Consider the following 24,036-nt stretch of genomic DNA (forward strand, 5'->3'; position numbering starts at 1 on the left):
GACTGCTACATAATCTTAACATCAACAACCCTGTTATACAGTCCATAAATTGTATAAAATTTAAAAAATCCACGAAAAATCAAAACGTTTTATGACGCATTATTCCTTATGATAAAGTCTATTATTATTAGTATCATCCAGTCTAAATTAATCACCTGACTAGATAATTAATATTTAATTAAATCTAAATCCAAAAACAACGCTAAGCATTTTTATAACCATTACTTATAACTCAAATGCTTTTGTGGGTGTAAAAATTGTAGAAACCTCAAATTTATAGAATACTTAATATTGTTCTAAATTAACCTAATTCAATAGAATCAAAAGTAAGATAGAAAGTTTCGACGGTTAGCAAAATAATTAAACAGGCAAGAAAAATATGAGAGACACTAACTAGAAAAATTGACTGGGATTATTATGGCAGTGTTTGTTTCATGTTGTACATGTTTATTGCTTTTTCTCTTCTAATGGCACCATGGTCTCGGGTAAATCGATAGAGGCATCGCTCATACGTCTTCCACTACAATTAGTGAAACAAGTATCACCTACACCAAATTTTTCGCCGTCTTCGATCGACTGAGGTAGATCGCGACCCATTGTTTCAGGCAGATAAAATGTTGAAAACCCTGATAGTAGAGCTAAAAATCCAAATATGATTGTGGGTATCTTAGGGTTTAATGTATCGAGCAAACTAATTAATGGTGTCAAAGCACCCGAGACACTAGCACACATGCTTCCCAAACCGACTCCTGAACTGCGTACAACGGTGGGGAACAATTCAGCGGAGTATTTATAAATGATTGAATACGATCCGGATATAAATAACTTACCAATCATTACAACCGCTGTAGCGGCCGTAGACCCGTGCGGTAAGGCAACTACTACTAAACAAGAAATACCACCCAATAACATCATCGTACTGATCAGCGCTCTATGCCCAACTCTGTCTAAATAGTACATAATTATCACATAACTTGGCAATTCTACTACGCCCATCAAAAATATAATAAAGTAGGGATTTCCATTCAGCTTCCCAGTATTGAGTGATAATCCATAATACACCACAGAGTTGGCGAACCAGCATCCGCAAATAATCAAGGTCTTTTTAAACATATTTGGCGACTTGAAAAGGTCAGCAGTTCCAGCTGATTCCTCATTTGCATATTTAGCATTCGTTGCCTTGCAGTTCGAGACAAGAGTGGGCGTGTCCACAGTTTCAGACGATTTATTCATTTTTAAGGCTTTTTCGATTATGGCCACGCATTCTCGAGCACGACCTTGTGACCACAACCACCTTGGCGATTCGTCCATTAAAAACCAGTGAGGCAGAAGAACAACTGCGTGCAGCGCATACACAATTTGCAAGTAAAATCTGTTATCAATTAGATATCCCCAACCAGCTAAAAGCATTATCCCAACAGCAAACATTATTTGAAAGGTCACACCGCAAATTGTTCGTCTGCTCGGTCCGACCAGTTCCATAGTCAATACGAATCCTGCAATGTATGACCCAGATCCGAATATTCCATAAAGGAAGCGTATTGCGACAAATGTATAATAATCATTTGAGAATGCAACTGAAGCTCCAAAAATTAGTTGAAGAATTCCCGCCCAGACGAATACAGTTTTTCGGCCTATTTTATCACATAGGCGCCCGAGTACAACTGACCCGACGATAACTCCAAACATGTACGCGGTTTGTGCAGCGGCTCCCATCCAGCGTCTGTCGCAAACGAAGTTCCATTCTATACCACGGGAGGAAGTAAAGTATTGCGTATCAAATACCCATGAACTGCAAGTCTCCAATGTTTTGTTTTCGCCATACATTTGACAAGATTCTAATTTCCCATGGTCGTTTAAAGGAATAGAATTGAGTACCAGCGAAGAATTCCAATTCTCCGTGAAATTGGAAGTGTCCACTCCGTCCAGGACGCATCTGAAATATCATAATTTCGTGTTACTATAATTAGCATCTATTTATAGATCACACATTAATAGGTGTACAAGCTCTGTGCTCAGTGCATAAATTTTAATCACAATATGTCCTAATGAACAAAAGTTTGTGCTATTTTCACGAAGATTGAAGAAAATAATGGTAGGTAAAGTTAATGGTAACGTAAAGATTTTTGTTTTAGTTTCACGTGTTTTGTTTAATGACCTATGAATTTATATGAAAAATGTACCAAAGCGAATTTGACATAAATGATCCCTTGAACGTGATAACAGATAAAAAGCACATAGAGTGATTAGTAGCATGCAAAAGATGATGAGATATTAGACCAAATATTAGTCATGTAGGAAAGCAATTTTGCAAGTTATTATATGAAGCAAAAGTTATTCGTTGCCAGAACATATTTAGCTTAATTGGAAATATACTCACATGGGATAAACTAGACAGCACCTTGGAATTCACTCATAGGAAACATATACCAAAGCCGAAACAAACAGTACAAAGTACCTGATGCCTATATCAAGCGGACTGTACAAACCAAATACCTCGTCTTGACTCAACATATTGTATTAAAATTAATTGATAATAATTGCATTTGAAATACTTGAGAGGAAAGCCAGGACCATTCAGGGTTAATAGAATTTTGCTATTTAGAATAATTCTTAAATAAACTAATATTAAGCATAAATAAATTCCTGACCATAGTATTCAATCATTATAATGCTATGCTAACTGTGAGATTTTACTGTTGATACTTGCCTAGATGTTTTTCATTAAAAATTATAACAGTGTGATAGGTAGAATTTTATATTTTCTTAATTTATAATCTTGTAATAACATTTATGCTAGCTAACAATAATACGCACTTAATATACTATTCATCAATATGTACTAACTTTCAACCCTGGAATTAACAAATTTTATTATGAACTAAACCGTGGTTGTAATTGAATATGATACTTAAATTGTATATTTACTTAATCATAATGTCATTCTTTATCTATGCAAAAACAACCATAGCGTAATTTTCATGAAAGTGAAAAATAACATGCACATGCCAGACAAGGACAAATATAATATATTATATAGCCATCACTGTATAATGCGTTATATATTTGGAAATGTGGATAAATACATACATATGGTTGTACAATGTACATGCATGTTAAACCTGTTTGTAATTATTGAAGTCTGTAACTTTTAAGCTACACGCCAATTGATTTTATTACAAATTTTTACCTTAATTTCTGATTTATATAATATCTGATAGAAAATATCTGAAAAATTAAAAAAAATGTTGTGTGGTTATATGAAACCACGGTAAAAGTGAAACTGTTCGAACGGTTCCGAACACTGCTTTGTGTAGCGCATGTCGCGTGACGGTCGGCTGCCGAGTATACCTACTCGGCAGCCGCGATACACGCGACATGCGCTACACAGACCAAAAAGTTTGAGACGATGTAATAAAAGTTTCACTTTAAAAATAACACCCTAGAAAATTTCTTATTACCTAATCTTTTTTTGTTCAAATATATCAAAACTAAAACATGTTTGTATTTTTGAAACTTCGATTAAATTGTGTGTTTAGTGTCAGTGTATTATATTACTATTATACGGTTTGAATAAGTTTCTTCTTGATTCTTTCCCTTCTCGACCTAATTATAAAGGATTTCCAATGAAAATAGCTGTAGCCATTCTATTTTCGTAAACATGCAAATGTCTCGTCTAAAATGCGTAACGTGTAACATCGTGGAATCGCTAATATTCAGATTTAGAAATAGGACATTTGGGAGAAACGCATTGTTTTCAACTCATAAACTGGAAATTTATAGCCTACATTTAAATATAAATACTTAGGTAAAGTCGCGCCCATCGCTATTTATTTCAATGTGTTTTATGAAACATGCTAATTTTGTATTTTAACGTATTTCAATTTTGTACATAAAATATCAAAAGAATTATGAATTAATTGATACGGACCTCTAAATTCACCGATATAATTGTATACTTCACCATTCGTGGTATTCGATTTTATTCTGGTATTGATGTACCATTTATTTTTTACTGTATGATACACATACATATAAAAAATGAACTAAAAAAAGGATTATGTAATCTGTATTATATTTATTACCTGTGGTCTGGTACAGCGGCCACAGTGACTAAGGACAGCATGTGAAGACCGGCAGTCATTGCCGCCAGGATATGGAGAAAGAACTGAAAAGCCTGGTACTTGCCGAAGTCCCCTGGAACGGAAAATAATAATTAATTAACTTATGTTTAACTATGAATTAAGTTTCTGAAGATTAAATATATTTGTTTCTCTTTCACACAAAATTGGCTGAACCAACGAGATTATAAATTCACAGATTTTTAGCAAAAGCAATAGAACGATTAGATAGATCCCAAATATAAATCATCTATATAATCTTATTACTTAAAATAATACATCTACTGATGTAACAATGGTAGTTATTCCTAAAGAAGATTACTCAGTAAGCATCTAAATAATTATAGTAATAAGGTTCTATATACCTGCTCGTTATTGCAGTAGGAAAATTCGATACGCTTAATACCTAGCAACTAGCTGTAGGTACATAGTACATTAGACTTTATATTCCAACGCATATAAAACATGAAATATTGATAATAATGTTTGACAAATTTTCTATCATCTAGATAATCTGTGTCAAAAAAAAAAATAAAGGATTATTGTTTTATCTCTACCGGACATCGAATAACATAAAACTTCCGTCAAAACTTTATCAATAAACAGACGTGAAAAATGCACAAAAATTTCATATTTCATTTTATCTTACAATAATTACAGGTGTTATAAATTCATGCGACAACTAGACACCGGCATGGCATTTACATTAAGTAATACGTGGAATTACAAATCGGAAAAGGAAATTCCAATCACGATTAAACCTGTTGATTTTAACGCACGGTTTCTCAACACGATTTCTATAAATATATATAGAAAATAGAATCTCATATAATATGACATCCTGTTGAGATAATTATGTACTCAGCACTTTATGATAACCCTCTGGGCCTTTGCTTGACAGAGCTATAAGTGAATCAAGGTTTAGACAATTCAACAATAAGGAACAGGATATTTATAATTAACTAGTGGTCCGCCCTGGCTTCACCCGTGGTACCTACATGTTTAAACTATTCTATCTCTCAAGTTGGATCGAACTACACATGGTGTGCGAATTTTATTATAATCGGTTAAGTGGTTTAGGAGTCCGTTGAGAACAAACATTGTGGCACGAGATTTATATAATATGTAAAATATATATTAAAAAGATTAATGTGTAGGTTGTTGTCAAGAGATGAATGAGATTATTAAAATTCTAACTTAAAAATTTAATTATTGTAATAAAATGATCTTTTTGTCTTGGACATCTCGAATCATCTCTTCGTCAAATTATTTTCTCGTTATAGCATCATAGGTACGGTATACAAACTTATTGCTATGTTTGTAAAGGTTAAACTAACTAATTCTCTAATAGGTTGTCTCTACCAATGTTAGCTCTATCACAACTTGCACATGACGTCAGAATAAAAGACATAATAATAGGTAGGTAATCTTTTACGGTCTGTCGCGTACGGAAAAGCTAATAATGTAATAATGTGTGTGCTTTTGGTTGAATACATTATTTTTCTTTCTTTTCTTTTTCTAATATGATGCTAAAAATTGTTCATACAACACAGTGTAACATATAAACAGACGGACTACGAAAATTCTAGGAATACCTTGCTATAATTTAATTTTCTATTACATAGGTATTTATTTAACATACTATTTTATAATCGAAATATTTTATAATCGAAATTAAGACAACGTAACATTAATTATATAACAAAGATAGACTTTATATCACGAGTTCAAAGAATTCTCATAGTCAACATTTAACTAATCTTATTTGCATTTGCCTAAGGCATTTGCTAAATCTCAGATAATTAAATATTTTGCAGAAAAATAATAAAATATGTTTTTGTCGTTTTTGTATGACGTTTTGTAAATTATTTTTTCCTAATTTTAAAGGATACAATAATTTCGATCAATTTGTTCGTTCTATTTGACATTTTGTTTACATTAATAGCATATAATATTACTGTAGAAAAAAACTCAATTACTTACTTGAAATAAGTAATACACCTATCAGCTACATAATATCTTAAATTGGATTTTTGGCATGAAATTAAAATGGATCGAATATTTACTATTACTTATAGGTAATAGGATAAGAGTTGCACATTGACCTTTCGGTAATCGATTATTTTATTTTTTTAGAAACTGCTGTCACGTTTTGTTAACAATACCTATAGGTAGTTTATAAAAGGTAACTATGAATTAAAAAAAAATAGTAACAATGGTTTTTTTTTATGAAATGAATTATAAATACTTCTTTAAAATATTGAGAAGTTCTATTTTTATTTACTTGTTATAAATTTTATACATCTTACTTAAATTGATCTAAGCAAAAGACGTTACCTAAATGAAGAAGCATAATTATTTTCAAAAATACTAACTTCCTAATAGACATCGATGCTGGAGTAAAGAGCATCGTAATTTATGAGGATATTCAGTCGTTAACCGTAATCAGCCACTTACACAATTTGCGAGTGACGAGAGCTCATTAACCCAATGATAACTGCTCCAGCTCGAACCATAGCGAATTCAAAACATAGCAATCGATAATCTGTACATGATAATTTTATTATCTGTATTCTGTAGTTACTGTATGAAAACTATAAAACGCGCGCTTTGACTTTCTAGACAAAAAAAAACGCGCGGCAAAAAGCACGCGTAAATGACACGAACTGTATAATTTTAAATATTCATGACGACAACATATGTTTTTTTTTATAGTGTTAAGTATATTTGTAATAGATATACATATATTGTATAGTATATTTGTAAATAAAAAACAGAATATCTGTTGGATAAAGAATAAAGAGAAACGGAGAGAATGGAACGTCCGCGAATTTGGAAGTCATGAGATGTTTATTTCATACACCGAAATAATGCTTGAGCATAGTAGGTAGGTAGTTAAGTCACGTGAGGAAATTACAAGGCATTTACTATAAAAATACATATTATCATATTATATCTACGCTTAAATAAACGCGACGTCAAAAGTTATTTATATCATGTTAATTTTTACATAATGTAGAATAATAGGGACACAAAATAAAGTTTTGGTAGACTATAAATATTGTTTGTTGACTGTATCTGTTATTTTAATATAAAATTCGCTTCAAAATAACTTTGTGCGTAAAATTGTGGCCCACTTCCACAAGGGCAAGACGCTATTTCGCTTAAATGGTAATAGGGTAATTGTTACAATGCCAAGGACTAGCCAATAAGAAGTACCGACGAATTCTATCAAGCAAATTATTTTTAACTTAAAGGTGTTATTTAGTCTATACTACTATTCTAAAGCTGAAGAGTTTGTTTGCTTTAACGCGCTAATCTTGGGGACCTCCAGTACATAGTAACTCAATGGGAACCACCGACCACGGGTTCGATTTGACAATTTATTTCACTGTTAGATAGTCCATTTATCGAAGGAAGGTTATCGGCTGCAGGTACATCATCACGCTAAGACTAATAGGGGCGGAGGAATGCGGGTAAAACCACGTGGCACAGCTAGTATGTGATAAAGGTTTAGTGATAGACTACTGAAGTATTTTTGGACAGAGAATCAGTGCTTTGATGCTTTCTCAATTTGGCTGCGTGATTCTAATTATATGCTTTAAAGTTCGCTGAACTACATTAACCTATTTTTTGTAAGAGCACGTGATATTGGTTTCATTATTTAAAATGGAACAGTATGTTAAATTTCCGTATCAAAATAATTTGATTTAGAAATATTTGTTTATTCATATAATTTATTCATATAAGTATATTATGTTCTACTTTTCTTTCTTCTTAAAATATATATTTGAAGATTTTTATTATGATTTATGAACATAGTTTACAACAATATTAACGCCCCAGTTAATCGTACCTATTTCATCGATCATGAATACAAAAAGTTATATAAATACTGGATGGCAATATTTTTAAAGAACCAGTGTCTTTTGTAGCATTTTGAATGTGTGTCGGAATAACTCAATCTATAAACATTATCTAATTTTTGTGCAGTCTCGTAATAACATTAACAAATAAATATCTATATAATTATAATATCTTACATAATATTTTATCTCAAATACGTGAGTTATCAATACTACTAAGCCTTCGTGCATGATAAGCTACTCTTAGATTTGTACGTGCACTGATATCTTCATCTCAGATTTTAATTTTGTCTTAGTTTTTTTTATTAATTAATTTAAATTAACAAAAAGAAATCTCGTTGGTTTATACTATCGGTCCCGAGTCTTCAAATCACATAATATAAACAATAATGAACTATGAAGAAGATAACATTTTATGGTTTTGCAAGTGTTGTAATGATAACAAGAATTGGATCAGAAATATCTTATAAGAAAATCTTTTAGTATTATTTTAAATACAATATATCCATATAATTAATATTTTGGAAAGTAGAAGCAAAGTTTATGAAGATATATAATAATTTCCACACCTTTTGGTTTCATCATGTTTTTATTGAAGCATAAATAGTGGACTCTATAGGTTGACTCTTTTTCTTATCTACTAACGTTTAGTAGCAAGTTTACAGTCAAGAAATTCTCATAGAAGAGAATATAGATTATAAAAAAGAAGTGCAATTATACATATATTATTACGAATAAAATTAATTATAATATATACCGAGTAATGATTAAATCTACAAATACTTATCTCTACAATAAGATAATATTGTATATTTGCAATAACAGAGAATTATAAGATTAGATCTTTATAATAATACAGTAATAATAACATGTTTTGCTTTTAGTTCCGTAATATAAGAAAACTGACGTTTATTTAATCCATTTGCCAAAGCTTTTTAACGACCACGTGTATGTCGAAGTGAAATGAGAGAATTTGCATTTTCAGTAAAAAGTCAGTTTTGTAAATTTACGTCTAAATAAATTACAATTCAGTAAAGCTAAAATATATACATCCATTTACTTTACATACATTAACGGAAAACATTTCATTAACTTTACATTAATTTATAAAAGTGTGTTAATAGCTTTAAAAGTTAGGTTTCATAATCTATAAAATAAATCAAATAATAAAATAACTATATAATATAAAAATAAAGAATTATTTTATCAACATTGCAACGGATGTAAACAAATTATCTTTGAAAAATACTAATTATATTTAGTTACAGAATATCTTATCATTGATATATTATCAAATACACGCCACCGTACTATATCTGCATAAATTTCTCAATAACTCTAATTTTATCCAAAATTATCACGTAGGAAGCATTTTTTTATAAATACCAGGGCCTCAAGTCTGCTATTACAATAGTGTCAGAATGGTCTATCATTGATTTCAAAATTGTTGATTTTGACAAGTTTGGTAATCTACTATTATAATGGTGTCATTATGACTTTCCAATGGTCAACCACTGACATTCCATTGAAAGAAATGGCTTAGAATGGTAATCTCGTACATAATGACAAATGAATGACTGACGTATGGGGTAATCTGCTAAAATTTTGACAGTTCCTTTGATCATTGACCTACCATTGGATCGTCATTGTGCAGTCATTGCTTATAATAGCTCGGTTGTCGAAAAGAGTTTGTTATCTATCGTGTTTGTATTGTACTTTGTGAAATATTGAGTGGAGAAATGTATTCACTACGAGCAAATATTCTCGAGCTAGCCGCAGTGGATGCTAGAGAAAGAAGACGGGCGGAATGCAAAAGACGTCGTCGAGCCCGTCGCTTGACGAGAATTAGTACAAACCCCTTTATTGATATTTCCGAGGCGGAATTTGTAAAAACGTTTCGCCTTGGAAAGGACTCAGTAAGGGGGTTAATTGAAGAACTCATTCCCCTTATGGCCAGACCGCGTCGAAACGATAGCATATCGGCAGAAATGAAGGTTAGTAATCTGAATTTGATTTTCATTGATTTATTGTTCTGTAGCTATAAACACGAAATAGTTGATTTGTTATATTTTTTATTGCAGATTCTAATAGCACTTGCATTTTATGCATCAGGGTCCTATCAAACTTTGATTGGACAGAGTGCCCTCCATAATGTTGCACAAATTACTGTGTCAAGATCAATTAATGAAGTGACAAAGGCACTCAATAAAATATACCACAAATATATTAAATGGCCTACACAATGTGATGAAAGGAATATTATAAAGGCCAAGTGAGAAATTAAATATACCCTGATGTTTTGTTTGTATTGCCTGTTGTACCTTATCAGAATTACTTAGTTAAAAAGTTTTCAGGTTCTATCAGAAATTTAAATTTCCTGGCGTCCTGGGTTGTATTGACGGCACACATGTAGCAATATTAAGACCACACATACATGAGGAGCGATATTATAACAGAAAGGGCTTCCATTCTCTTAATGTTATGATTGTAAGTATTGGGTAGAAAGTAGAAATTTCTACCTACTGCCCAAACTTTTACTAATTGAGGAGGTGAAGAACAAAACCTCACTTTTCCACTTTTTCTGATTTTGGAGAAAACAGTAAAATGTAAATAACTAACTGACTACAACATCTGCATTTTGTTTTAGTTGTGTCATCTAAAGTAGTGTTTCAGTCAATCTGATGTACCAAATTACTGATAAAAATGATGAGAATCTTAGCTAAGATTTTGAAATTAAATTTGGAAATGTGAGGTTTTGATTAAACATTTACTGAGTGAAACATTACTTGTCTTTAAATATATTATACACAGTACCTATAATACAAAATTTAAATATCACTAATTTCTCTTTCAGTTTTGAACGCCTTCGATATAGAAAGCGATTTTTTTAACAGAAGCAATAATGAAAATAGAAGATTGAAATTATTTAATAAAAAAAATCATTTCGAAATTTGCAAAACGTGTTTTTAAAAGATACAATACAAAATAAGATACCTAAATAATGTGTTTTAATTTCATTGAATATGTTCATATACCTACCTACTTGAATAAAAATGGTTACCTCTTGTCTTGTTTATACACTAACAAAAAACTGAATTATATAAATAAGTCCCCCTGTCGAGTGTAGCTGATATTAAAATGTAAAAGCTCGAAATTAACAAATAGTTAATTGTTATCGTCATTTTTCCTTATCTAGTTACATTAAATTGAATTTTGTTGATTTTTTATTGAAGTTGTTTTCTCAATGTTTCTAATCCCTTAGGTATTTTAGTGATTTAGCTGTAAGCCAACAATTTAAATAGGACTATTAATTAGTTAAAATCTTTAGCTTAGTTTTCTTTATCCATTCATCAGTGCTATTTTTTTGATTCTATCATTTTAAAATTTCTATATGATAAGGTAGTATAGGTACCTACCTACGGAATTAGGTGTTACGAAGCCTACCTACCTTTATTTATTAATACCTACGTTATCAATACATATAATAAAATTGTAGAAAAGTAGTGTCTGTACAATTGAAATATGTAAAAAAAAATTAGCAGGTGTTATTATTTAATAAAAAATATGGTTAAAACTTATAAATAATAAATATATAGGTAATTCTACATCGCCATCATTTCATCTTACACTTACATGGTAGAATTTATTAATTTAAGTTCTTCATACACTGTTTTTGAATCGAACATATGAAAAATGATTCATGATCATTAATTAAATGGCATAAGAAAAAGCTAATTTTAAGTAGGTAAGTAGGTACTAAACATTATCTTGTGTAGTAGATGGTAGGCAATTATCTAATCAAATCTACATAGATTAATTATATTAAGTTTCATAATATTAATAATTATTTTTGAATTTGAATTGCGAATAAAACAACAATAATTGAAACTAAAATTATTTTATTAACATGATTATATTATTCAACTAATGGTGACAGTAAGTAATACATTTTTTCATTTTTAAAGAAAATCTATAGGTATAAAATATAAATTTATACAAAATCAAAATAACAAAAAACGAATAACATACAACTTAAATAAAATCTATACATAAAAAAACGTAGGCAATACTGATTAACACTTGGGGCGTGATCTACAAAATAATAATCGAAGAAAATATGCTACCCCGAGTACTGCATTAACTTACCTTAAATGCAAATTATACAATATTATTACTATATGCTTTCCACTATAATTCAGCAAGGCTGCCAGAAGAAAAGAATTGCTTACCTGTTGCACTTATTTCACTCTTCTGTGATTTAATTTTCTTTAAGGTTTTGCTTTTGTATTCATTGTAGAACTAAATAAAAACCGGCCAAGTGCGAGTCGGGCTCGCGCACAAAGGGTTCCGTAGCAGCAAATATAATAAATTACAGTTAAATCAACCTATCTCAAAAACTATAAGAGATACTTTGATCAAACCAAAAATCGTTGAAAGAGTTAATTAGCATGCATCACCTCTATTTTTTTTAGAATTTTATACCCCGTAGTTATAAAAATAGAGGGGGGGGGACATACTTTTTACGACTTTGAGAGCTGATATCTCAAAAACCGTTCACTTTAAGAAAAATGTTTTTTAGAAAACTTTATATCATTTTAAAAGACCTTTCCATTGATACCCCACACGGGTATGTACATCGAAAAAAAAAATTTCATCCCTCAGTTACATGTATGGGGGGCCCCACCCCCAATTCTTTTTTTTACTATTTAGTGTCATATTTTTGTAGCGGTTCATACAACACATATTCCCATCAAATTTCATCACTGTAGTACTTATAGTTTCCGAGTAAATCGGCTGTGACAGACGGACAGACGGACAGACGGACAGACGGACATGACGAAACTATAAGGGTTCCGTTTTTGCCATTTTGGCTACGGAACCCTAAAAAGTGCAAAAATTATATTAATGATACATTTTGCATACCTATTATTAAATAATACTGTATATAGGTACTTACTGTGCGCCATTCTGCGGGAGTTTTATTGGGGCAGTCCACCGATATGGAATTTAAAATTTGGGCGCATTCCATCCAATATCTTTTGCTTAAACTTCGCCCTTCATTGGTGCGGCTGCAGTAGCCAAGCGCCAGGTCTTGGTGGTTTTCCAAAAAATCAATTAGAGCCGAAATTTGCTCTATTAGCACCATTTTTCAATATTATAAATAAATAAAACACAATGAAAATAAATAGCTAAACACCGGCCGCTAGAATTGTAAACAAGTAGTAATGTCACATTTGACTTTGACAGCTAAACAGATAAAACATTATTGAGTTTCACTTTTATCCGCGTTACACATTTTAATGTTTTTGCTATTTACGAACTTCTTACTACTTCAGATTGCTTATAACATTATTAAATAATATGTAAAAATGTTTAAAAATGAAATCTGGCATGAGTAAATGTTAAAATTTAGTAGTAGTTTTTCGAAAATCATTTCTACTACCGGGTTTTATAATAATGGCAATAAGACAATGTCATTCTGCCACGATTCCATTACGAGACCACTGACCGACCACTATGAATTTAGCAGATTACAAACTTTTATCAAAATGACAATGGGATCGTGTTGGAATGACGAATTTATAAAAAATAGCAGACTTGGGGCCCTGCCCTTGTATCATGATGCCTAAAACTCAAAACTTTATTTATTCAATTAGACTTCTTCTAGAAGTACTTTTGAATCGTCATAACAGTTTTACAATATACATAGCGGTATAGAAATATCCAGAGAGGCTAGAAATATCTATTGTGTAAAAATAACAGCGCCATCACTTTTCAAAATTGGAATTAATATTGCATCATGATTCATGGTATCCCCCTGGTAATTGTATTATATAACTTAACTTGTTCAATATTCTAAATAGCAGTCACGAGTATGCATCTTAATTTAACATAACAATAAAACTTGCGTGTCAAATCCATTACAATACAATTTAACTGTAAAGCATTTCACTCTTAATGCTCGGTTACAAACCAATACGTATTACGTAGAGAATTAATATTTTGACTAAATAAAGTCGTTTATTACAATTTATAAGCAGGTGCAATACAGGTGTATGATAATGTTTACGTAACTCAGACCTTGTTACGTTTAAGTTACCAATGTCACGAAAATTATAAGCCTCACACAAAGAGAAACACAATTCTACAATTGATTTTCTTTATTGAGTGATATTATTAGCAGAAAAATTACGAATAAGTACCTACTTATTTTCAGAATATTTTAACTGACTTCAAAAAAAGGAGGACTTTCTCAATTCGACCGTATATAACTATCTACCTATATGATTTTTTTAATAAATTTGTCTTAGTTTCATATGGTTTTCCGTAAGTAACTTTAACTGCATTTAAAATGTGAATATTGTATCTTGTAATGTTCATTTAAGATGTATCTATATATCTCATCTTACTAGTTAGTTATAGAAAAATAATAAAGATAAAAATATTTCCTACGGAACCTAGGATAGTACTTCAAGTTCTAATCAGATATTTTTCTATTTGCCTGTAACATAATATGAACCGCAATGCGCTAGTGCCTCGCTCATCTCATCTTGAAATACTTGAGTAGGTATCGCAAAGTGTGTCAACGATTACACATTAAATTATACATAGGTGTATAATTTGAATTACCAGATTTAGCACGTGTCTCATTGCAATCAAAATTTGCACATCAAATAAAAATTTGCATTTCATATCTAGCTCTTAGAAACTAATGCCTATGCCTGATGCCGTACAGTTTAAACCTGTGGTTTGAACTTACTAAAAGACTGAAAAATATTACGTATAAAATAGTTATAGGTACTTACATAAAAAATATTCTTATGTTCGATCTCGTTAAAATTAATGTCACTGTGTAATAGTTTCCTTCATTTTGACCGTTGTTTTTATTTCCAATAAAAGTTTTTAATAATTGAAACCACTGTCGATGTGTGGTTGACGTCAACGCAAAACAAACATAACATACATTTTTACCACATGAACATAATATGATCTCGATTCCTTATAATGTTTATTTTATATAATATGTAGTCATATTTGTAATTTCTTATATAAATTATGAAGTTTTAAATCGTAAATATCAAATATTATGTTTGTTGATCATGTGTTGTAAATAAATAAAATTTAAATTTGATATTATACACGTTTGGTAGTTTTCCAAATTCTTAACAGACTATGCAGTTGTTTCCTTGTTTACTTAAAGCAGGTATGTATATAATAATTTAAAATTATTTGGAATACCATTGTGAATATAAATGAGGTAATAATGTAGAACAGTAGTAATCTTATTATCGTGACACGATAAACAAAATGTCCTTCCATTAATATAGGCTATCTGTGTGCCAAATTATATTGAGATCGATAATTATTACTAGTAATTAATGATATACCAAAAAATTATAATTGTGAAAGTATGTCATTTACTGAATTAATATACTAAAGCCAAACAAAAAACTCGTAGTCGTCACAGAAATCTCTTAAATTTTCAATGAATGAATTTCTATGAAACGAAAAAGAAGCGAAATTCTTAATTTTTTATGGTCTAATGAATATAAAATCATATCGATTACAAGCTGATACACGCAACTTCGTGAGGTTTTAATAGGGCAATTTTTATTCGCTTTTACAACATTTTTCATTGCTGCTCCGCTCCTAATGGTCAATGCGTGATGTTATGCGTGTATTTATTTATAACGACAATAAAACTATGATAAAAATTGATATTGATAACTCTACATCTACTCTACATCTTATTTTGGCGCTCTTCCTTTGATTTAATTTGACATTAATCTTTTGCGGTTATCTTAGTAGTATGTATATACATATATACGCACTCGGCACTGTGCATCAAATAAATTTAAAACAATACAATGTATTTCTTTTTAAATCTGAAATATTTGTCAAAATAAATCATTAACATTTTAACTTATTAACACGACTGTCAAAGCGTATTTAATTAAATATAGTGACAAACAACATAACAACATCACCATAAAGTAAACATTTATAATTATTACATGTATTTGTTATTTTTAAAGCGTTCGGATAAGAATGTTTATGTGAAGAATCTACACGTCGCTGATAACGACGGCCAATGCCCTCCCACCCCCTATAAGGTAACTTATGAGCAAGTACAAGCGTTGTGTAGGTATTTGTGATTGAGGAATGTTGCACTTAACAGACAAGTAATCCGGCAATATCAAGATAAATTGCAATACTTGTACCTTGTGACAAGTTTATTTGTAGGTATTTTATTCTTTTAGGCGAAATAGTATGGTCGGAAAAGTTTATCGCGGCGAATAAGAACGTGTGCTTTTTTGAGGAACGTTGATAAAAATAATTAAAGCTGGGTATCGACTTCGCGCTCCAAGAGGTCGAACATTGGCGCGCGCTCCAGCCGCGTGAAATGGATACCAGTTTGGAACGCGCGCCAAAATGTTCGTTGGAGCGGTCGAACGCGGTTTTTTACCGCGCATCAAACGTGGCGCGCGCGCCAATGGAGACGGGTTTGTCGTATTTTTTGTGTTTGTTGCGCTCCGAGTATTAATTATTATGGATAACCAAAGTTGCCGTAAATTAATTCAGCTATATGGTACGAAAGAAGTTTTGTGGAACAGTAAAATTTCTTCGTATCATAATAAATCGCTTAGAGATCTTCTCTGAGCGATTTATTGATTGGAGAGAAATCAGTAGTGAAATGGGAGTCCCTGTGCCGGAGTTAAAGAAAAAAATGCTGCTGCTGCTCGTACACGACTAGCTTCCATGATGAACGGTCAAACACTGGAACAGTTGCCACGCGCGCCAGGCGCGCTTAGTTGATATACTTCAATTATTTGGAACGCGCTCCGCGGAACGCACTATCGGCGCGGTCATTCATGGCGCGCGCGCCAGGAGCGCGAAGTCGATACCCAGCTTAAGGTTACTTTGCATTTAAAAAAACGTTGCCAGTACTTGTATATATGTTCATTTTCATTTCAGTTTATATTTCCCGTTACGGTGTGAAGTGAAAAATTTATATTGTTAATACCCAAGTTTTATTTTACCCCTATTGAGTTTTGATATGATTGATTGATTTATTGAAATTTAAAAAATCAACGGTGGGTTGGTATTTGGTTCTTTATATAAGCCTTTATCACGTCATTGATAGAATATAGAGCTTAAATATTATCAGTTATCTAATTTGTTTCTCCAATCAATCTACTAGATTCATTATGGCCTATACCTACCCATATAATAAGATGAATTCAATTTTATTGAACCTTCTATAATAATATTCAACGTATTTAATTTTCACGCTATTATAATAACAATTTTCATTATTTACACAAATGCGTTCTACATTTTATCTACTACCTATGTATGTTTAACGCATTTCAAATGAATTTAAATAGTTTAATGCTATTCAGTAAATTGTATAAAATATAAATTAGGGCATGTTTACATACATAAAATTAAATTTACCTGTACCTATACTTGGTGATAATTGAAATTCCTCTCTGCTTACAAAATGAAAGTACTGACATACATATATAATATAGTGAATGGGTATTGCGTAGTGACAGCTCCAAATCTTATTAAACTGTGACTTATCATAGATAAATTATCACTATGCAACGAAGTTTGGACTGCGATAAATACAGATATAATAAATTATTTAAAATCGAATGATACACACGTTATTTGATACTCGGCATTGATTCAATGATAGATGTGTTCAATATCTTGATATAATCATAATTAAAAAGTAACTATACATATTTAGTCATTAATAAAATCGCTAATTTAAATTATATGTGTACTGAGATTGCTTATGCTTATATCAACGCTCAGCTATTATAGATGTAAATACGTAGGTACCTACTTTTGGCGCCAGTTACACTTTTTATGAGTAAAAAGATTTTGACAAAAGAGTAATTAGTAAAAATACACATACAGTTGACAACACTAATTATTCCAATATGTTAATCGATTGATTTTATTGAACGCTGTTGATTTTTGTGAGGGTAATTCTTAGCACGTTTTCAGATTACGTCACGAGATCATGAAAGCGTGACCACTGCAAAAGGTAATTGCAGTTATATAATACTTTTTATCGATAAAACTTTTTTATTCAATTATTTACGTCCTTTAGTGACAAATTCGTATTATTTTGTATTATATTTTTATATAAGAGACTACTTTTTTTGGGTGAAATTAAAAGACAATCTCACAAATAATAAATAGAACAACACCTACGCATATAATTATACGGTTAAAGTTTTACCTTAAAATATAAAACATTAATTATTATATTACTACCAACACTATGTGGTGTTACCTGGAGATATCGAAGAATCTTCTCGAAATAGAGTAGACTCTAGAGCTAATAGCTTAATTTACAATTTAATTTATTTAAATATATTCGTGCCAAATTGACCATTAACATTATTGTAACTAATAATTTGATGATCTTGGCTTGCACGTCAGTGGAAATGTATGATTCAATTTGTCTTTATGAATACATAATGTTATTTTATATATATACACAATATTTCAGGTCAATGAGCGAAGCAAAACATTAAAATGTAGTATATTTATATTCTTATATAAATATATTATTAGATCTAAATTTAGTTTGCTTAAAAAGCTGATGTGGAGTTGCTAATTGAAATTCAATAATTCATACATTATTTTTTAATTGAATGCCTCAATAGAAGATACCTACTGAAGAACGCTGTAAGGCTATTGAACAACATTATTTATTGAGATAAATTTGAAGTGATATTTACGCAAACATATCTTTAAAAATAAGATCTAATGAGTAATTATATAATATTTGTCATAAATTACTCTGAACAGGCGACGTCGCCTTTCACAGCTATGTAAATAAATAATAGAAACACATTTTAATTATTTTTAAAAACTTAATTGTTCAAGCTCAAACACACCTATCATTAAATAATTGATTTCTCATCAGTCGTCACTAATTCATATCGAAAGGCCTTGAAAACAGTCGGTTGGCAGCAAGACGTCAATGCTTAAACATGGAATACATATTATGTGCGTGAAATATACGGCAATTGTTTTACTAACGGTAAGTTTCTGTTCTATACCTATTACTCTATAGAGTTGGGTAAACTAAGAAACATTTGAGAAGAAACACAAGTTTGAAAACATACAGATTTTAAAATGATAGTCTGAGTAACGATACTCGTGAAGTGATAATAAAGTCGATCGGAACTTTGACGTTTTTTCTTCCAATAGGTTTTGTTTTACTAATTAAAATATTATATTGTGTAGTCATGGTTAGGTAGGTACATGAGTACTAAACTTATTCATATAGGGTGTGTGCTGGTATCATTTAATCACTACATAGTATAAAACAAAGTCGCTTTCCCTGTCCCTATGTCCCTATGTCCCTTTGTACGCTTAAATCTTTGAAACTACGCAACGGATTTTGATGCGGTTTTTTTTAATAGATAGAGTGATTCAAGAGGAAGGTTTATACGTATAATAACATCCATTAAATAGTGGAGAAGTACTGTTATTTTTGAGGTTTCTAATGTGAGGTCGTAAAAAATTACATTTTTTCCGCTTACATTGCAAACGCAGGCTGAACCCTAGGAGTTTTATCAAAATAATGTACTAAGTATTATACACATTGAAAAGGTCGACAGAAAAGTCCGGGATGGTATATGTCTATCTCTTATGGATAACCCACAATAACTTTTTTTTGTCATTTACTTTTTACGACAAATAATGGCTAATTTTCGATGCGATTTTAACCAATACAGCATTAATCCTTAACCAATTAAATACCTTGAATACATTGTTCATTTAATATAGATCTATATGGCCTTTTACACCGTATGATTTAAGTGAATATTTTCGAAGATATTACAGATTTAAAAATTGCGGGACGTAGCGTTTGCGGCGGTACCGTCCGGCCGCGGCCCGGCTATCTATTTTATACCCGTGCGAAGCCGGAGCGGGCCGCTATGTTTTTATATACTATTAGCACAGTATTGCCATATTTCCTAAATATTGTAATACTGTGCTATTAGTATCAGCATTGCACCCGTGCGAAGCCGGGGCGGGTCGCTAGTATCATAATAAAGGTCAAGCTCCGGTTTCGATTCCGTTTTTGTTATAGTGATAATGGTATAAGTTCACAGTACAGTCGTCATGTTTCCGATAACAATTAACATGTGTATTACTCAATAGTCACGAATTATTTACATTGAGGTATTATTGCGAATGTTATTTACTATTTACTTGTAAGGTCAGAAATGACGGCAGTTTTCCTAACATCTTAATTTAGCGCCATCTGTAGGAAATTTTTCTCTACAGATCTTACTCTATGATAAAATTAATGTAACTCGATGTTCCATGAAACAGTTGGGGAAGATGATTTTCAAATCTGATTCGCATAAGTTTATAATATCAATATATAAATATTTACTTAGTCTTAATAAAGAGGTCAGAAGTAAATACTTTTAACTCATAATATTTTTATTTTAACATACTCATTTCACGATCACGTTGACCTTATTTCTATTTATGATATACTTTATGATAAACTATAAATATTTATCTACTATATTTAACTACCTACGTTTAGTATTCCACAAAATGTAATGTTTTAATAATGAGGTTTTTATTTTAAAAACTGTACAAGGATAATATATTTTTTCAATTGCTCTACTTTAATTAAAAAATTTAAAGTCAACGTCCTGTATCAACGTTAATTATTATTTAAATTAAAAGGCGAAAGTATTACCTACATGCTCTTTGTATACAAATTTTATCCTTTAAAAAGTATGTGTTTTCAAATTAAATATAATGTGAACATTTACAAATAATTTAAAATGTTTATTTTATTATAAACACAATTGTTAACCTTATTTATAACTTGAACCGTGTTAATGACCAATCATTGCATCTAATGTACATTTCTTATAAATATACTATTAAAAGAAAGATAAGATTACTGAGATAAATCATAAAAAAGATAAGCTGCATTTGTACACACAATACTCTACATTATACAACACAGGCAATGTTGGTACTTAGTGCAACAACTATGTACCAACATTCCACCAAATAATTTCGGCACAAAATTGCAACAAAAGAAACAAATAAACAAACAAAGAATTCCAGGAAGCTGTTGTTTATTTATACGATTCCGTTAGGTCGTGAGTTCGAATTCTGCGATGCATAAAACATGTGTTGAACGCGCAAGTTTGATGGGAAATTTCTTTGTTAATTTCATTGATATATTGTAACTTATTTTTTATACTCTACTAGCGGTCCACCCCGGCTTCGCCCGTGGTACATATTTACGTTTTCTCTACATAAAAACCATCCTCGTACTTCAAGGAATATAATAAAAAAAGAATTATCGAAATCGGTTCAGCCGTTCTCGAGTTATGCGCTTACCAACACATTTTGCGATTCATTTTTATATATAAGATAAGTAAGATAGTGATCTGTATGCAAGTGAAGTCTCATTCCGTTTTCAGGCGTATTGCAGATATTTTAAACATTTTTGCACTGATCGATTTTCTTTGTCAGTTTAGGCTCTGCAGGACTGAAGTCCTGTATGAATACAACTTTTTATTTGATATCAATGAGGGAAAAATCTTTGAGTTTATACAAACCATTAGACTATTGCTCTTACATTAGGATCTATTATATAAATCAGTAATGAGTGCAAGCTTATAAATTACATATTGTATAAAAGGTGCCTATGTAGGAATGTATCGTATGTAAATATTGGAAGACATAACTGTTAAGACTACATTTGTGATCGCGGAAAATATAATTTAGTAGTTTTTATTTTAATATAAAAAATGTAGAGTTCCCTCATACATGTTAAATGTCAAACAATTAATATAAATTAGCATAAGTCTGATTGTTAGCTAGTGAACATTATTGTTTTAAATCTTTTAAATTGTTCTTGTGACCGTGAATAAGCAATTAAATATACTTCGAGGATAAATAAAGTAAATAATATTCCGAGTATATCGATATTCATAAACCTGTCGCGTAATGCGTATAGTTTTCCGTGATTTAATACTATATCGATACTTAATTTATCAATAAAAATGTATATTTATAGAAACTTTATTGCAGGACTTTTAAGTTAGTTTTCAACTATTTCAACACCACGTTAACATCGCAGTAAAAACTCATAAAAAGTAATTACAATAATTCAAGTACGAAAAATGAAAGTACCACTGACCGTAATTCCTTATAACTTAAAGCATTCTCCGAATCCAACATATGCTTCACATTCACACACGTATCGTTACAAATCCCGCGCGGAATGCTAAAAGGGGACTCACCAAGCTTTCCCATCATTTCTTCGAGCGCGTGTTCCTTATCCATGTTCCCGGTTATTTTCAAAGACTCCTGTAATCACATGAACTGTCAGCGTTGACGCCAGCGCTGTGCGGCGGCGGAGGTACGAATGAGCGGTATCGCGACGCGGCGCCGAGCGCGGGCGGCAAAAAGCTGCTCTTATCGCGCCGTCGACAACATAACCTAACACCACGTGTTCTGTGATAACGGAAAGTTCGACTTAGAGTTAGGATGCTCCAAGTTTTCCTCAAAGTGTTCTAATTTGACGTTTTCATACGATTTTGCTTAGAGACAATTGTTATTTAGCTTGTATTCGGATTAAAACGCGACTCTATCACTGATTTCAAATTGAACTAAATTAAACCATTTTAATTAAAATTAATTATAAACACAGATACACGCATGGCTTATTCAATATTTATCTAAACAAAGATTGAAATTTCTTTATTGTGATTATGAAATATGACCACTGAATAGTATAAAGATGATTAATTAACGCAACACACGTTCTAAGAACAGATAAAATGTTTAGTCTGAACATACATACATGTATATAAGATAATTATAAAATAAAAACTTCACACAAGATAAACGCACTTAAAAAATTTTAACTGCAAATTTTTATACACATTTCATAACTCTGTTTTCAGTTCACGGTCAAACTACATAAAAATTATACTGTACATTATCGATGCGAGTTCTTTGTCCTTGACAACACCCGATATAAGTATTCCATGTGTATTCACTGGCCGAGCCATTTGGCTATAGCTTACTGAATTTATTCCCCAAATCTTAGTTTGTAGAGCTGCATTTTACAAGTAACTTTTTATTAAAATTTTAACTAAGAATAAATATTATAATTAAAATTGAAAAATTATCTATCTGTCTATCATTAACATGTACCTAACTAATCAAGAGATTTCTCTAAACTTAAAAATAAAATATACGTATAAATATTTCTTTATTAAGTATTAATATAAAATAATTACCAGCGGAATATTTTATGAAAAATGGGAAAGCTTTTCGTAACGTCAGTTAATATATATTTAAATTATTAATTATTCCTTCACTTTGCATTCTTATTATCCAACTGATAATTACGAATTTACTTTATATGTACTATGTAAAAGAGTTTCTGAATGTTAATTTAGAAAAGCGTATTAATATTGATTAAGTAATTAGACGAGGTCGTGACTGTTCTTGGCGCCAATGGAGTTAATACAACCGCGATGCGATGCCATAATAAAAGTTAATAGTAAATATTAATTTACACTATTTTATTTGATCTTAGATACTAATATTAAACAGTTTATTTGTTTGATTGATCGCGCTAAATGTGGGTTAAAATAAAGTATAAAGGAGTCGTTTATATATACACAGATACAAGCATACATATAAATATACAGGTGAAGCTTATAAAAGTGTGTTAAAAAGGAAGCAAAAAAAATGTATCTATTTCGATTTCAACGCAAACGGCTGGAATTTTCTGAGCTTTCAAATGAAGTTTTCATAACACCTACTTTTTGTTACCTATCTACTATGCTTAAATACCACAGATTAGATACTAGTAACTATGCTTCCTAATCCTATATTTTAATGTTATATATATGCCTGTACTTAACCTAAAGGGAAAATGTAGAGCACGATACATAGGTATATGTATATGTATTGTTCAAGCGAAACCTCGGGCAATCTTATATAAAAAAATA

At 30.9% G+C, this 24,036-nt stretch overlaps 1 protein-coding gene and 1 long non-coding RNA gene across 2 annotated transcripts; both read right to left on the bottom strand.

The window, feature by feature from the left end:
• Positions 1-98: 98 nt before the first annotated feature.
• Positions 99-22,461, bottom strand: LOC149483007 (organic cation transporter protein-like). Its single transcript, XM_089703163.1, has 3 exons — positions 22,312-22,461; positions 4,086-4,197; positions 99-1,936 (listed from the first exon to the last, which is right to left on the bottom strand). The coding sequence occupies exons 1-3, from the start codon at positions 22,352-22,354 to the stop codon at positions 448-450; spliced, it is 1,644 nt and encodes a 547-aa protein (XP_089559289.1). The 5' UTR covers positions 22,355-22,461; the 3' UTR covers positions 99-447.
• On the bottom strand, positions 11,999-13,447 carry LOC149483008 (uncharacterized). Its single transcript, XR_016316565.1, has 3 exons — positions 12,945-13,447; positions 12,217-12,286; positions 11,999-12,133 (listed from the first exon to the last, which is right to left on the bottom strand). It is a non-coding gene; the product is annotated as an uncharacterized LOC149483008 (long non-coding RNA).
• Positions 22,462-24,036: the final 1,575 nt, after the last annotated feature.

This window comes from Colias philodice, chromosome 14 (genome assembly GCF_061535455.1).
Source record: "Colias philodice isolate Cphi_HAF_F1 chromosome 14, ilColPhil1 Martin Lab GWU primary, whole genome shotgun sequence".
Classification (NCBI taxonomy): Eukaryota; Metazoa; Arthropoda; class Insecta; order Lepidoptera; family Pieridae; genus Colias; species Colias philodice.

Excerpts from the sequence above, each read along its gene's own strand:
- LOC149483007 (XM_089703163.1), bottom strand. The coding sequence starts at position 22,354 with ATGGATAAGGAACACGCGCTCGAAGAAATGATGGGAAAGCTTG. Across the intron at positions 4,198-22,311 it reads AGAAATGATGGGAAAGCTTG|GGGACTTCGGCAAGTACCAG; the intron begins GTGAGTCCCCTT and ends TTTCCGTTCCAG. Across the intron at positions 1,937-4,085 it reads GCCGCTGTACCAGACCACAG|ATGCGTCCTGGACGGAGTGG; the intron begins GTAATAAATATA and ends ATGATATTTCAG.